The sequence below is a fragment of the Argentina silus genome (genome assembly GCF_951799395.1).
Source record: "Argentina silus genome assembly, chromosome: 22".
NCBI classification, from domain to species: Eukaryota; Metazoa; Chordata; class Actinopteri; order Argentiniformes; family Argentinidae; genus Argentina; species Argentina silus.
Window position 1 is genome coordinate 11,181,282 of NC_139676.1, and position 13,895 is coordinate 11,195,176.

Below are 13,895 nucleotides of genomic sequence, written 5' to 3' on the forward strand. Positions count from 1 at the left end.
GTGAATCTCCCGTTCTACCACATCCCGCTGGGAAATGTATGCACTCCCTGCAATGTAAGTCGCTTTGGATAAAAGCGTCAGCTAAATGGCATATATTATTATCTTTCGCCACATTTCCCAGTGGAGATGCTGTAATGAAATCTAGCTTGAGGTCCCAACTGATGATGTAGGGTGGTCCTCTGGGGCTCAGTTGGTCGAGCATGGCACTAACAACGCTTAGGTTGTGGATTCGATTCCCACTGGGATCATATATACTGAAAAATATATGCTCTCACTGCAATGTAAGTCGCTTTGGATAAAAGCGTCAGCTAAATGGCATATATTATATATATTACATCCCAAAGGTGTTCTATTGGATTCAGATCCGGTGACTGGGAAGGCCACTGAAGAACACTCAACTCATTCATGTTCATGAAACCAGTCTGAGACGACTTTTGTTTTGTGACATGGTGCAATCTCAGACTGGAAGTAGCCATTAGAAGATGGGTAAATTGTGGCCATGAAGGGATGTACAGGTCAGCAACAATACTCAAATAGGCTGTGGCATTCAAGCGATGACTGATTGGTTTTAACGGGCTCAAAAGAAAACATTCCCCACACCATCTCCACCATGAGAAGGTGTACAAGTGTTCCTAATAAAGTGTTGGGTGAGTGTAGTTTTTACACATCGGTAAGATTAAAAGTTAAGTCCCTCCTTCTCCGTTGACACTTGGATATACTTCCGGAGCAACAACTCCTGTCTTTGGAGTGTGCCGCTGCTGCTAGCCGAAAAAAGAACGCAGACCAACACAACGAACCTAAAACATCAGCAATGGACGAGAATAAAGAAAACACAACGGATGAAGGAATTGGATTGGAGAGTATCCTTTCTGAAATGTTTGATGCGCACCGTGCACAAATATGTCAATTCGTAACAGCATGCTTGATCAGGGGGCTAGCTAGCCAGCTAGCAAGTGGGAATGCCTAATGCCGGATGACTTGTGCTACGTGTCATAGCAAGATAGCTTTCTGCCCACCAAGTAAAGCGGATTATTGATATCGTTGTACCCTACTGAGTATTGTCAGGATTCAACATATTGGAGTAAATGATTTGTCATATTTGAATGTGTCTATAGATCATTGTGAGCACTGTCAGGCTGTATCTTTCGACACATTTCCCAGTGGAGATGCTGTCATGAAATCTAGCTTGAGGTCCCAACTGATGATCTAGGCTGGCCCTTAACGCAGACTTGCAGTCCTCCAGATCATCAAGGAGTCCCAGCAACAGCACGGTCTGAGACATGGGGATTACCAGAGATACAGGTGAGAAGTCGGGAGGGAGTGGGCACAGGCACAGCATTACAATGACGACCATACACACAGTTTCGTCATACGGTTCGATATTGTTGTGTATATGGTGTCACCTTGCCTGATACATGAAGACTTGCGTTTGCAAATGCTTAGGCTTTAGCTCAGCTGGCTAACACAGCCTTGTGGCATCACGAAGGAGTTCTGGGTTCGAAACCTGGCAGTCCCAACTGCACTCGCCCTATTATTCACCCGTGTCGTCTTCGTCCATCCGTAGGGGATACTGCTCCCGTCGGATGCGTCGTCTGCGCAAGACCCTGGGCTTCAAGATGGGCAACAGACACAAGTTCACTGGGAAGAAAGTCACGGTGGAGATGATCTCTGACAGCAGGTATGCAGTCACACACACAAACCATATGCTACTACTTGCCGATTTCTGCTCTCACAGATTTCACCAACTTGCCGCAAACTTGAGACCGTTGTTATTTTTGGAAGATGCTGTTTTCCGTGCAATTTCCACAACGTAGACATTTTGCTGCTCAAGGCAATGAGACGTGCTTTTTGTCATTTGATCCTGACATATGGAGGCATATGGGGTAATATATCGCTAGCTCAGACTGAAGCCTACAGGATCATGGTGGGATGCAACTGTTCCAGCTGTTTCATAGAATGCAGACTGTCAGAATGCAGACTGTCGGAATGCAGACTGTTCCCTATGATGCCGTCAGCAGACTCATCCCCTTCCCTTCGCAGGTACCTGCTGCTGGTGTTGATGGAGGCGGAGCGTGCGTGGAGCTACGCCATGCAGCTGAAGCAGGAAGCCAACACGGAACCCCGTAAACGCTTCCACCTGATGTCGCGCCTCCGCAAGGCCGCCAAGCACGGGGAGAAGCTGGAGAAGCTGTGTGACAGCCCCAGAGTAGACGCCAAGACCAAGCTAGAGGCCCAGGTACCGTAGCCAAGAGAGGCTCTTATGTTTGTCAGTGGTTACCAGGCAGAGCACAGTTCAGTAGTACTGTATAATATAGTAGTAGTAAGAAGTAGTATAGTATTAAGAAGACATGAAACTGTAAAGAAAAACTCATGCAATCCTGCTTACTTCCAAATCACTGCATTTATTAGTCACTGAAGTTTTGGTCAAGAGACCTTCTTTAGGGGGCGCTTAGTGGCTTGGCACACTGATGCGCTTACCACGTAATTGCAAGGTTCCTGTTTCGATTCCGACCCTCGACCTATCTTGCATGTCATCCCTCCTCTCTCTCCTATGCTTCCTGTCAATCTCTACTGTCTCTATCCCAATAAAAGAGACCTTCTTTAAAGTGTCTCACTAGTGGTAGAAGTAGTAGTTTAAACAAGGTCAAATGCAGAATACGGTCTGGTTCCACGCTTAACCATATGACTGACGTTCCCCTGTGGTATGTCTAAGTAACAGTAAGAATCCAGAGATGGACCCCTGTTTCTCTGTCCCAACCAAAATGAACGGTAGCCTTTTATCAATGGTGTCTTGTCTGCAGGCCTACACATCCTACCTGAACGGAAGTGTGCGTTTTGAGCAGCAGGAGTGGAAGGTTGCCATGGAGGCCTTCAACAAGTGCAAGTGAGTTTGACTTCACCACAGAACCTGCATTGCTGTCTATCTAATCATACTGAAATAATGGTAATACTAAAATAATGGCACTAAATAATGGACATTTTACCTATGACAAATGCTGTTAACATAATGCATTAGATGTTGTTAGTTCTGTTAAAATCCTTAACTAATAAGTGCATGTTTAAGGTCGTCCAATCAGTCGTATTAATGTATTTGGCATGCAATGTTTTTGATCCTCATTTGCTTATTGTTTACCACAGCAAATGCCTTGAGAATGATTTCCTGAGCGTTGCTGACTGTTTTCTTTGGTGACTGTTGTCTTTTGTGACTGTTCAGGACCATCTATGAGAAGCTGGCCAGCGCCTTCACTGAGGAGCTGGCGGTGCTGTATCACCAGCGTGTGGAGGAGATCTCACCCAACATCCGCTACTGCGCTTACAACATCGGTGAGCACTGTCCACTCACACACACACACACACACAGTCAGACACAGACACACAGTCAGACACACACACACACACACACACAGTCAGTCTCACACACGCAGTCAGACACAGACACACAGTCAGTCTCACACGCAGTCAGACACACACACAGTCAGTCTCACACACGCAGTCAGACACACACACAGTCAGACACAGACACACACACACACACACACACACAATACATAATACATTCCCTCACTCACACAAACCATCTCATTCAAGCCCACTCACACACACACACACACCTCTCAACTCATTGACTTGTCCCCCTCCTCTCTGTCTCCAGGTGACCAGAACGCCATGAATGAGTTGATGCAAATGCGACTTGCAGGAGGAGGTGGAGGCATGATGGCTGAAAAACTAGAGGTCAGCGTGGCACTCACTGTAAAGCACACCGCTGTAACACACCCATTTTAATACTGGTTAAATATGGTCTGAAATTCTGTCATTGAATCTATTTACATCAGCTTTTAGTTGGCCACAGTGTATAGATTGTTATCACTCTGTTGCTCTTTCATTTGAAGGTACATGAACCACGCGTTCCCTTTTATGGTTTTGTTTACTACGTAGTACCTTTGTGTATTAGCGTGTTGTTTGACGGTGGTGCTGTGGTTCCTCCAGGCGCTGATCACCCAGACCAGGGCCAAGCAGGCGGCCACCATGAGTGAGGTGGAGTGGCGTGGCCGCACGGTGCCCGTCAAGATCGACAAGGCCCGCATCTTCCTCCTAGGTCTGGGGGACAACGAGGCGGCCATTGCTCAGGTGAGTCTCTCTCTCTCTCTCTCTCTCTCTGTTTCTCTCCCTCGTGCGACTGGTCATTCACTGTTGGCGCCTGAGTAGGGTAATGGACGTAGGGACTCAGGAGGCTGAGTGAACAAGGGAGAATTGGGAGATCGGTGAACTAAGGGGCTAAGGTAAGGGGCTAGTGAAGTAGAGGATGGTGAGCTAGCTAGGGGCTTATTGAGCTAAGCTAAGGGGATTGGAGAACTGTGGAAAGAAGCTTGGTAAACCGCTTACGTCTCAAGACATCCAGTTAGTGTTCCGTTCTGGTTCTAAATGATTTACTGTATGCGTTATTTATTCAGCCAGCCAGCAGGTGTAGGTCCCCTTGACCCACCTAATCCCTTCTGTCTCTCAAAAGCCCTCCCATTCCCCATCCACACTGATTTCTTGTATCTGTGTCAGTAGGGGGCGCTCTTTCCATTCCCTGACTGACTGACAGTTGGCGACTGTTGTAATCTTCCTCTGGTCCCCCCTGCCTCTTGGCTAACCTCTCCCTTGCTGACACACCCGACCCGTCCTGTAGGGCCTCATGTAGTTTCCCCGAAACCCAACAGGTGGCGCTCTCTCCCATCGGCGGCTACTGTAGATGTGACAGACTGCCGACAGCTACCGTTGACATCCCACAGGCTAACTTGTCCCTGCAGCGTCGGCCACGCCCGACCCGTCCCGCCAAACCCACCTCCACTCACAGCTCAGGCATCCTGCACCTCTCTCTGCCTGACTGCATTCTACACATATCCACCCACGCACTCACGCAGCACCCACTCCCACACCCACACCCACCAGTCTCTATGGAGAGATTTGCATCGAAGCGCTGTACTTGTGAGGCCGAGACAACTTTTGAGTTGAGGCAGTTGTTGGGTTTTTTTGCGACGGGCTATTGTGTAAATGTCAGCCTCTAATTGATAACAAGTTAGGCAGTGATAACTCTATAGTTATCTTGGGTTAGGGTCAGGGGGGAAAAAGGGCAAAAAGGGCCACATCTACTGTTTATGTTACCCTTGTCTATACAGCCACCACTTGTAAACATTCCCTTAGATTAGGCATAGCCTTTGGGGATCCATGTAAGCAGTTTACCGGAAACACCGTTTTATGACGTGGGCTGGGCCCAGGGACTGTTGTTAAAGAGACAGGCCTACGCCCTTCCCTTCTTCTCTCCATCTCTCTCTCGCTCTCTCTCTCTTTTTCTGTCTCTCTCACTCACTCCCTCTTTCTCTCTCTCTGTTTTTCTCTCTCTCTGTTTTTCTCCCCCTCTCTCTGTTTTTCTCGCTCTGTCTCACTCTCTCTATCTCTCTCTTTCTCTCCCTCTCTCCCTCCCTCAGCACAGAAGACACCCAACAGGTTCTGCCAGTTGTGCTAGGCGTTGCTAGGGTGTTGGCACGGGTTTGTGTGGCACACGGCCCTGCTGGGTGGAGGGGAGACGGTGTACCGTGCACAGTACTACTGCTAATTAGTGATAAGTAGAGCATTCCTCTGGCGGTTGACGATTGGCTAAGTGTTTATTCTCTTACAAAGAAGGAACCCTGACAGGTTCTCTGACGCGTCATCACAGGGTCCTAAGGGGCTGAGGCTTGTAAACAAATCGAGGGGAAGATGTTGTAATGTTAGGGAATAGTTTGAGAAGTTAGGACATTGTGACTCATTCCGAAGTTATGACTCCGCATCAAATATGTTTTAGTTTTATGAACGTATCTCTTTGACGCTCTCCCCATCATAAGTGACTGACAATTTTTCATATTTGACATTTTTTTCATATTTGACATTTTATCATATGCGATATGAGGCAAACCACACTTGGCCCACCCTTGAACCCGGGAGTTAGCATAGCTTACTGTACCATAACACTGTGTGTGTGTGTGTGTGTGTGTGTGTGTGTGTGTGTGTGTGTGTGTGTGTGTGTGTGTGTGTGTGTGTGTGTGTGTGTGTGTGTGTGTGTGTGTGTGTGTGTGTGTGTGTGTGTGTGTGTGTGTGTGAAGAAACGTAAGGAACAAGGGCTCATTCATAAAGACCGGAGCAGAGCTTCTGTGGGCTACCTGCTACAGTAAATCGAGATGTTTAGCAAGCACAGGAATGTCTCTCTGTCATTCACTCACTCTCACTCTCTCTCTCTCACACACATTAACCTGCTATACTACATATCTCTGCCCACCCCCCCCCCACCCCCCAGTCAGCCAAAGTCACATCCCTATTCTTTGTGCTCCATCCCGATCATACCATGACTTTTACCCTGTAAAAGACTCATATTTACACACGTCACCTCATTCCATTATTTGATATTCCAAACACTTTGTTTTCTAACAAACTGGTTATGGGTTTAACGGGTAGTGTAGTGTCTTTAAGAGCCGATATAATGACAACGTTTAGCACGTGTTGCAATGTAACGTATTTCTCTAGGCTGTAAGGTTCAAGGTCACTGGTGTGAAATTGCTCAAATGCCACCATTTGTCGTTTTATCACAAGGGCTTAGGGCCTTTCTGCTTTATTGGGATAGAGACAGTAGAGATTGACAGGGAGGATGGGAGAGAGAGGAGGGATGACATGGAGGATATGTCGAGGGTCGGAATCGAACCAGGAACCTTGCGATTATGTGGTATGCGCATTAGTGTGCTACGCCACTTAACACTGCCTTGTGGGTGCTTTTCAAGTGAAGGCTCACTACCCCTCCCTAATTTTTCAGGTACGCCCTGCAGCTGTCTTTGACAAGTGTTTCTGTCCCTTCCACTCACGGCTTATGGCCACAGTGTCATTTTGTTTTATATACTGTACATATGTTAATGTATGGTTGATTTATGCGGTACGTCAACTACGTTTTATATCCTATATATGTTAATGTGGTTGATATTTACTGTTTATCAAGTTTTATATCATGTTTATGTGGTGGTTTTAGACGGTTTGTCAAGTTTTATATTATATTTAAAGATGATGTACGAGGTCATGATGTATTTTCTTCCGTATCGCATCCCACAGGCAGCCAATGAGGAGACCAAGGAGCACCTGTACGAGACCCTACTAGCCGAGTGCAGAGACACCATCCAGGCTGTGAGAGAAGAGCTGAAGACTGAGGCGGTGAGGATCACAGAGCTGATGAATCAGGGTTACGGACTTGACATTGTTGACCTTGACAGACCTGTAGTCAGAGTAACAGACCTGACAGACTGTTACGGAGATGGCATTGTAATAAGTTATGGATCGGCAGTTGGGGTGACGGACATGAAAAGTCCAGTAATTGGAGGTCATAACCTTTCATGACCTATCTGTGTGAGTGACACCTGACCTTTCATCCTGCAGAAGCTGAGAGAGAGAGCTGATGCAGACAGCAGCAAGGTCTCCAACCTGCAGTTCCTGCACAGGTAAGGTGTGTGTGTGTGTGTGTGTGTGTGTGTGTGTGTGTGTGTGTGTGTGTGTGTGTGTGTGTGTGTGTGTGTGTGTGTGTGTGTGTGTGTGTGTGTGTGTGTGTGTGTGTGTGTGTGTGTGTGTTCTTGGAAGGGTCTACATTTGTCAGAGAAACTAGTAGTAGAACTAGTCTTTGACACGTGTGTGTGTGACTCGAGGCGTGTGTGTCTGTGTGTGTCCCTAGCTACCTGACCTACATCAAGCTGTGGACGGTGGTGAAGAGGAATGAGAGCATGGCCCACGTGCTGCAGGCCAAGCTAAAGGAGCCCCAGACGGACGAGAACAAGAGAGGGCCTCGCCCCCAGGACCTCATCCGCCTCTACGACATCATCCTCCAGGTACACACACACACACACACACACACACACATTGAGCCATGTAGATAGGAGTGAAAGTTATAGAGTCAACACGATTTCCCTTTGTCCACATGACGAGGAGCGATGTCTGTTCTACACTAATACATTCATATCAGAACGTTCAACAGTGGTGACGCATCACGTGACGTTATTGTCGTAGACTATGATAGCGCAGCTGAATTTGACCCTGTCGATGGCCTCCGTTGAAACCTTTTGTCTCCCTCTGGGGTGTCCAGAGTCTGGCCGAGCTGTCCACCCTCCAGGGTCTGGAGGAAGACCACACCTTCCAGAAGGAGGTGGCCCTCAAGATGCTGGTTTACAAGGCCTACAGGTACAGACACACACACACACACACACACACACACACACACACAGTAACACCTACCTGCTCACTTTCTCTCCCTCTCTGCCTAAAGAACATACTTCTCTTTCTTTCACACACACACACACACACACACACACACACACACTAACCCTCCGCTCTGTCCCCCCCCCCCCCCAGGTGTTTCTTCATAGCTCAGTCCTATGTGCTGGTGAAGAAGTGGAGCGAGGCCCTGGTTCTGTATGAGCGCGTGTTGAAGTACGCCGGGGAGGTCCAGTCTAAGGCCCAGAACCTCAACAACAGCCTCAAGGTGACACAGCTGGCCTGAACTCCGACCCCTGACCTTTACCCCCTTCTTATATACGAACCCTCTAGCAAAAGTTCTGTTGACATCTGATGGGCTGTAGGCAGTGGGTGTTGGATTCTAGTGAACATATGCACGAAAACGATATCTAGAGCTTGTAAACATGATATATTAAAATATATCTACTGCAATGCTAAGACATTTAAGCTTGTGTGTTTAAGCATTGGCCCAAAAACCTGACAGTTTGATTACTGAATATAATTTCTGGAGAACAAAAACCTCATTATTTTTTCTCCCTCTCCTTCAGGATCTCCCGGATGTGCAGGAGCTGATCGCCGAGGTCAACGCTGAGAAATACTCACTTCAGGCTGCGGCCATCTTAGGTGGGTACCTGGAGTGGCTATAGTATAGAATGTTTAGAGTCCTCACCAAGGTTACATAACGGTTGGTGTGTGTGTGTGAGAGAGAGACACACACACAAAGCTCCTTGGTTTATTTTGCGTGTGTGTGACTCTGAGGGTGTGTGTTTGTGTTTTAGACACGGAGGATGCTGCTGAAGCCCCGTCCCAGCAGCAGGTGAAAGACAACACGGTAAGAAAGAGAGAGAGAAAGAGAGAGAGAGAGAAAGAAAGAGAGAGAGAGAGAGAGAAACCATCCCCACTGCAGCATGGCAGGAAGTCCCCTACAAGTTATATTTTTGCCTCCAATTCATACCTGGCCAGTTGCCAATAGATTGCCGATTTTCACATATTGATTTGGCGACGTTCAGGTATACGGTAAATGCATTGAATGGTGAAGCCGAGCGGATATTCAGTGTAGAAGGAATGTTGTGTAGTCATGACGACTGCCAAGTGGTGCCTGCCAAGTTCAGCCTATTGTTATCCATACCTGTAGGGTTGAATGAAAGGGACTCGTACTCCCAGTCCCAGACCTCCTTTAAGGCACCAAGTGCTGGAATGCTGCCTGTCAGCAGACTGACACAGACAGATGACTCAATGTACAGTTAACACAGCGTAGGAGACACCAGTCAGCTATTTGGCATAGTGTTCAATGCAGTTTAATGAAGAATTGGGCTACAATTCAGAAACTGTAATGAAGCTTCCATTATGCTGTCATAGGTATATGATGAGCCATTTATTTATCCCATGTAATCTTCTGATTTGTCCTCTTTTTTCCCCCACTCTCCCTCTTTTTTTTACATTTTTTTTTTTACATTTTAAATTTTTACTTCTTTCCATCCCTCCGTTCAGCCCCTGTGCGAGCGCCTGGAGACCTTCCACCTTGACCCCTCCCTCGTGGGCAAACAGCCCAATCTGGTCCAGTTCCCGCCGGACTTTCAGCCAATCCCGTGCAAGCCCCTCTTCTTCGACCTGGCGCTTAACCACGTGGCCTTCCCGCCCCTGGACGACAAGGTGGAGCAGAAGGGCAAGGGCGGCCTGACCGGCTACATCAAGGGCATCTTCGGCTTCGGCAGCTAAATCTAGACCCAGGCTTCGCCGAGGCCTCCACGAAGCCCCACCACAGGCCCCCATTGAATAAAAAACAGGCTGCATGGGTTTCTAGAATATCGGCTCTCTCTCCAACCGAGCTGTGGAAACGTCTCTCTGACTTTTAGGTTCTAGAAGTTTCCATGCCTTGTGTTCGTTAGCTCATACAGCCGACCTACCCCCCCCCCCCCTTCACCCCCTTTTTATAGAGGGGGGGAAAAAATAAGCCTATTTAGCATCTTTAATTATTTTAATTTCTTCGACTTTAAAAGCGCCTTCATGTTCCAAGTCTCGATGTCAGTATACAGGAGGGAGGGAGGGAGTCCCGAAGTTCCGAACGTTGTCTAGAGGTTTTTTCTTTTTTTTCTTTTCAATCACCCTCTACAGGGACAAACGCTGACTCTACGACCAAGTCACAACATCTAGTTCATCAGATATAGAATAGTGATTGTATGACAACGATGTCCACTCTGTACTGCCTGAACTGTCCTATGCTTTCGATATCTAGATTACGTCTTCAAAACAATCTAGCCTAGCGGACTTTGTCTAAATATCTGTTATGTCCTGCATGTCATTTGTCACCTCTACATCTCTGCATGGATGGCAGTTGACGATAGACTAGACTTTAGGCTTAGAAATGTTGTTGTTGTTTGAACACCTAATACAGAAAACTGTTCAAAAGCCAATTACACGTTCTCTTATTCTGTGATGTAACTGGCTTTAATAACATTTACGGTTTCAAGTTAAATTCTGAATGACACAAAGAGGGACAGAAGGACTTGGCTCCCCATGGGTCTAGGAGCCTGCTTCCATGAACTGTAGCTGGACCTAAAGACCACAGAACTCTAGCCTCTCTTGAACTACTGTAATCGTTTTATTACACACTAACTGTCGTGATATCAACAGCTTTTAAAGTGGAGGGAGCACGGTAGGCAGCCATATTGTTGTGTGTTGAACCACCTCTCCCAGTACCAAAGCCAGTTCTCTGCTATCAGAATCCTTCAACTGTTGAACGTACCTCATTTGCCTACTAGTATGATAACCAACCATACTTGGCAGGTTTATATAAATATATCTTTGGTTCTCTCTCTCTTGAAAGCTGACCATCTTAATTTCATCTTGATAATTTGGCGTTTATTGTTTTTTTTATTCTTCTCTTAATACACTTTATTTCAAGTTTAAGTTTGTTTTTTCCGATGTTGTCGTATTAAACAGGGTTTGGGTTAGACGTGTTGGAATGGTCCGACGCGCCGTTGCTCAAAAAGCCTGTGACATGGTTTATGAAATGATTTATTGGAAACTAAATGGTATATTGAAAGAACGATGACATGGATGATTATGATGTGTGATTTGATTTGGTTTCCAGGCTTCTAATTAAAATGAGACACATTTGAGCCAAACATGATTGCTGGTGTTCGTAATAGTTCTTAAAAAAATACAAATAGGCGTTTGTGTTTGGACTCTTTGGATGCTACACAGTGAATACTGGTACTTCATGTCCCAGAGTGCATTTTCCTGTGAATACCGTATTATGTCCTGTTTCCTGAAGCCCAGTCGGCAACTACTTGTTGCTATGCCAACTAAATAGAATATGATGTGATTTCAAACATAGCCATGGTATGTCTCTGAGTAAAATGTGTGTATGAAAATAAGTTAGTGTAAATGTAGTCACTAACACTAACGGTTATCCTTCAATCTAAGTCGTGATTTATATTGGAGGATGTACAGTACTGTAATGTTGTTGAGTGATAGGTACAGTATCTCAGGTGTGTGAGGAGTATTGGATGCCTGTGTTGGGTGTGTGGTTGTACGCATTGTGTGTGTGTGTGTGTGTGTGTGTGTACGTGTGTGTGTGTACGTGTACACGTGAGTGTAAGTGTGCATGGCATAACATGCACGATTTTGTAAGTGTACCTTGTGCCTCCCAGACAGAGTGTCAGTGCTACCTGCTACCTGCTACCTGCTCCTCTCTCAGGTAATCAAAGGTTCAAACCCCCGCAGCCTTTCTTATCAGATGCCTATCAGATGCCTAACAGTAGACTTCTGTCATCACCTGCCCATGAGGGCATACCTTCACACTCCAGACAACACGTTCTACCCCTGTGGAATGTTGAATCGTGTGTGTGTGTGTGTGTGTGTGTGTGTGGGGTGGGTCAATTACCTATGTTCCGGAGTCCTCCATGCCCTCTTCGCATGGCTAAGTCGAGATGAGATGGTGAATTAAAAGGCTTCATTTTTTTTGTTTTGCTGTATAGCTACACAGATTGACACAGGCTCGGCTATTGCCAATAAATCAAGCCGATGACATATATTTTAAGTGTTTTAATTTTAGGTGTTGCTGTATTTTAATGCGTTCAGTTTGTCACACTCCTCTCTACACACACTCGGTACTGCCTGTGTTGATTATTTTCCTCCCCTTCTGCTGCTAAAGTGTTGCCATAGGAACCTGAAGGCAGAAAGTATTTCCAGTTCAGCCGTTTCTGAAGGTTTCACCTGCGGTGCCCTTCGAGTCTCCCTCCCGCTCAACTCCACCCAGATGCCTGAACATCATAGCCCCATACCTGTGTCTGTGTGTCTCCACTGTTTTGTCTTTATAATTGAATGTTATGACTTAGCTATGTGTGATACCACTGTATGTGTGTCTTCATTTATGGAAAGGCAATCGCAGTCCAGACAGTCCCACTGACAACCAGCGCGTTGTCTTCACTGGTGTCCTCATATGCCCCATAATGCTTTGTGCTCGTCGTTTAAAGATGGTCTCTTTGTGTGTGTCCATCTAGATGAAAGGTAACAATGGTCGGGGGGAAGCTATGGTTCCGTTTGGGGTACGCCCGAGAATATGACGAAGCATGTCAACGATGTGGCTCTCTCTACCTCTACACACTGTTGCGATGAAAGTCGCATGGCCGCATTCCATTCCGTGTCCCATTGTTGACGTGCCTGGTAGACGCCCTGCTCCTACTCTGTCTATGGCTCTGGCGTAAACGTGTGGAAGACCTGGCTGATGCCCAAACACATAGACGACTTAAAACAATGACTGAGAGAACGATTGTTAATTAGTAGGAGATTTATTGTAAAACTGCAAATGCAGAGCGAGTAGAAACAACAAAACGCTGGCAGCTAACACCCTCTGGCTCAATTTGGTGAAAACACTCAACTGACAAACATTAGTGACACACCTTTTTAAAATGGCAGGTGCTGTAATGCAAAAAAAAAAAATATCAACTGTGTAAGGCAACCACCCATCTAGCTGTAAGCAGTAAGAATACAATACATGACTGCAATGGTTGAAAATGTACAATGACCGGAAGGTTAATAAATGGTACATGAAACACAAAACTCTTGCTCTTTAACAGTTGTACATAATTGAATAAATATATGAAAATGGTGAATGTCTTTGGTGAAGGGCCGCTCCTTCACAATATGCATAAGCAATGTATGGGACTTTTGACTCGGATAGAACTTAATTATATTATGTATGACATAATAGAATTAGTTGAGTACAATTGAGAAATCTCTTGGACCAAATTGTAATTTTAGTGTTCTGTACCCCCTTTAATTTACAAATTAAAATATTGATAACCAAATTGATAACCAGGATGTAGCTTGATTAGGGTGTCTAACAGTCTTGCCCATACCTGAGTCATTTGTATTTTGTATATAAGCTAGGCCTATGGTTGAAAACATGTCATATAACTTATGTTCAAAAGGTGCTGTTATTTTAGAGAATCAATACTTTCGTTACTTCAACAAATTACAACTTTTTCTATTTTCCAGTGATAAGATCAATTCTAGGCCACACTGTACCCTTCCATGTATCCATTGTGCTTTATCACAAAGTTTTTAATTAGCTCCAATTAATTTGTATTTTATTTCAGACAACC

General features: G+C 45.8%; 1 protein-coding gene across 1 annotated transcript; it reads left to right on the top strand.

The window, feature by feature from the left end:
- The first annotated feature begins 751 nt into the window (after window positions 1-751).
- Window positions 752-11,416, top strand: srp68 (signal recognition particle 68). The gene is made up of 16 exons (XM_083693820.1): window positions 752-860; window positions 1,236-1,302; window positions 1,565-1,678; window positions 2,041-2,236; window positions 2,802-2,884; window positions 3,215-3,324; window positions 3,653-3,732; window positions 3,988-4,128; window positions 7,117-7,215; window positions 7,438-7,499; window positions 7,727-7,880; window positions 8,135-8,229; window positions 8,401-8,530; window positions 8,832-8,907; window positions 9,063-9,115; window positions 9,775-11,416. Exons 1-16 carry the CDS (start codon window positions 812-814, stop codon window positions 10,000-10,002), a joined length of 1,737 nt encoding a protein of 578 aa, XP_083549946.1. The 5' UTR covers window positions 752-811; the 3' UTR covers window positions 10,003-11,416.
- The last annotated feature ends 2,479 nt before the right edge of the window (window positions 11,417-13,895 follow it).

Excerpts from the sequence above, each read along its gene's own strand:
- srp68 (XM_083693820.1), top strand. The coding sequence starts at position 812 with ATGGACGAGAATAAAGAAAACACAACGGATGAAGGAATTGGATTGGAG. Across the intron at positions 2,237-2,801 it reads AGACCAAGCTAGAGGCCCAG|GCCTACACATCCTACCTGAA; the intron begins GTACCGTAGCCA and ends TCTTGTCTGCAG. Across the intron at positions 4,129-7,116 it reads ACGAGGCGGCCATTGCTCAG|GCAGCCAATGAGGAGACCAA; the intron begins GTGAGTCTCTCT and ends CGCATCCCACAG.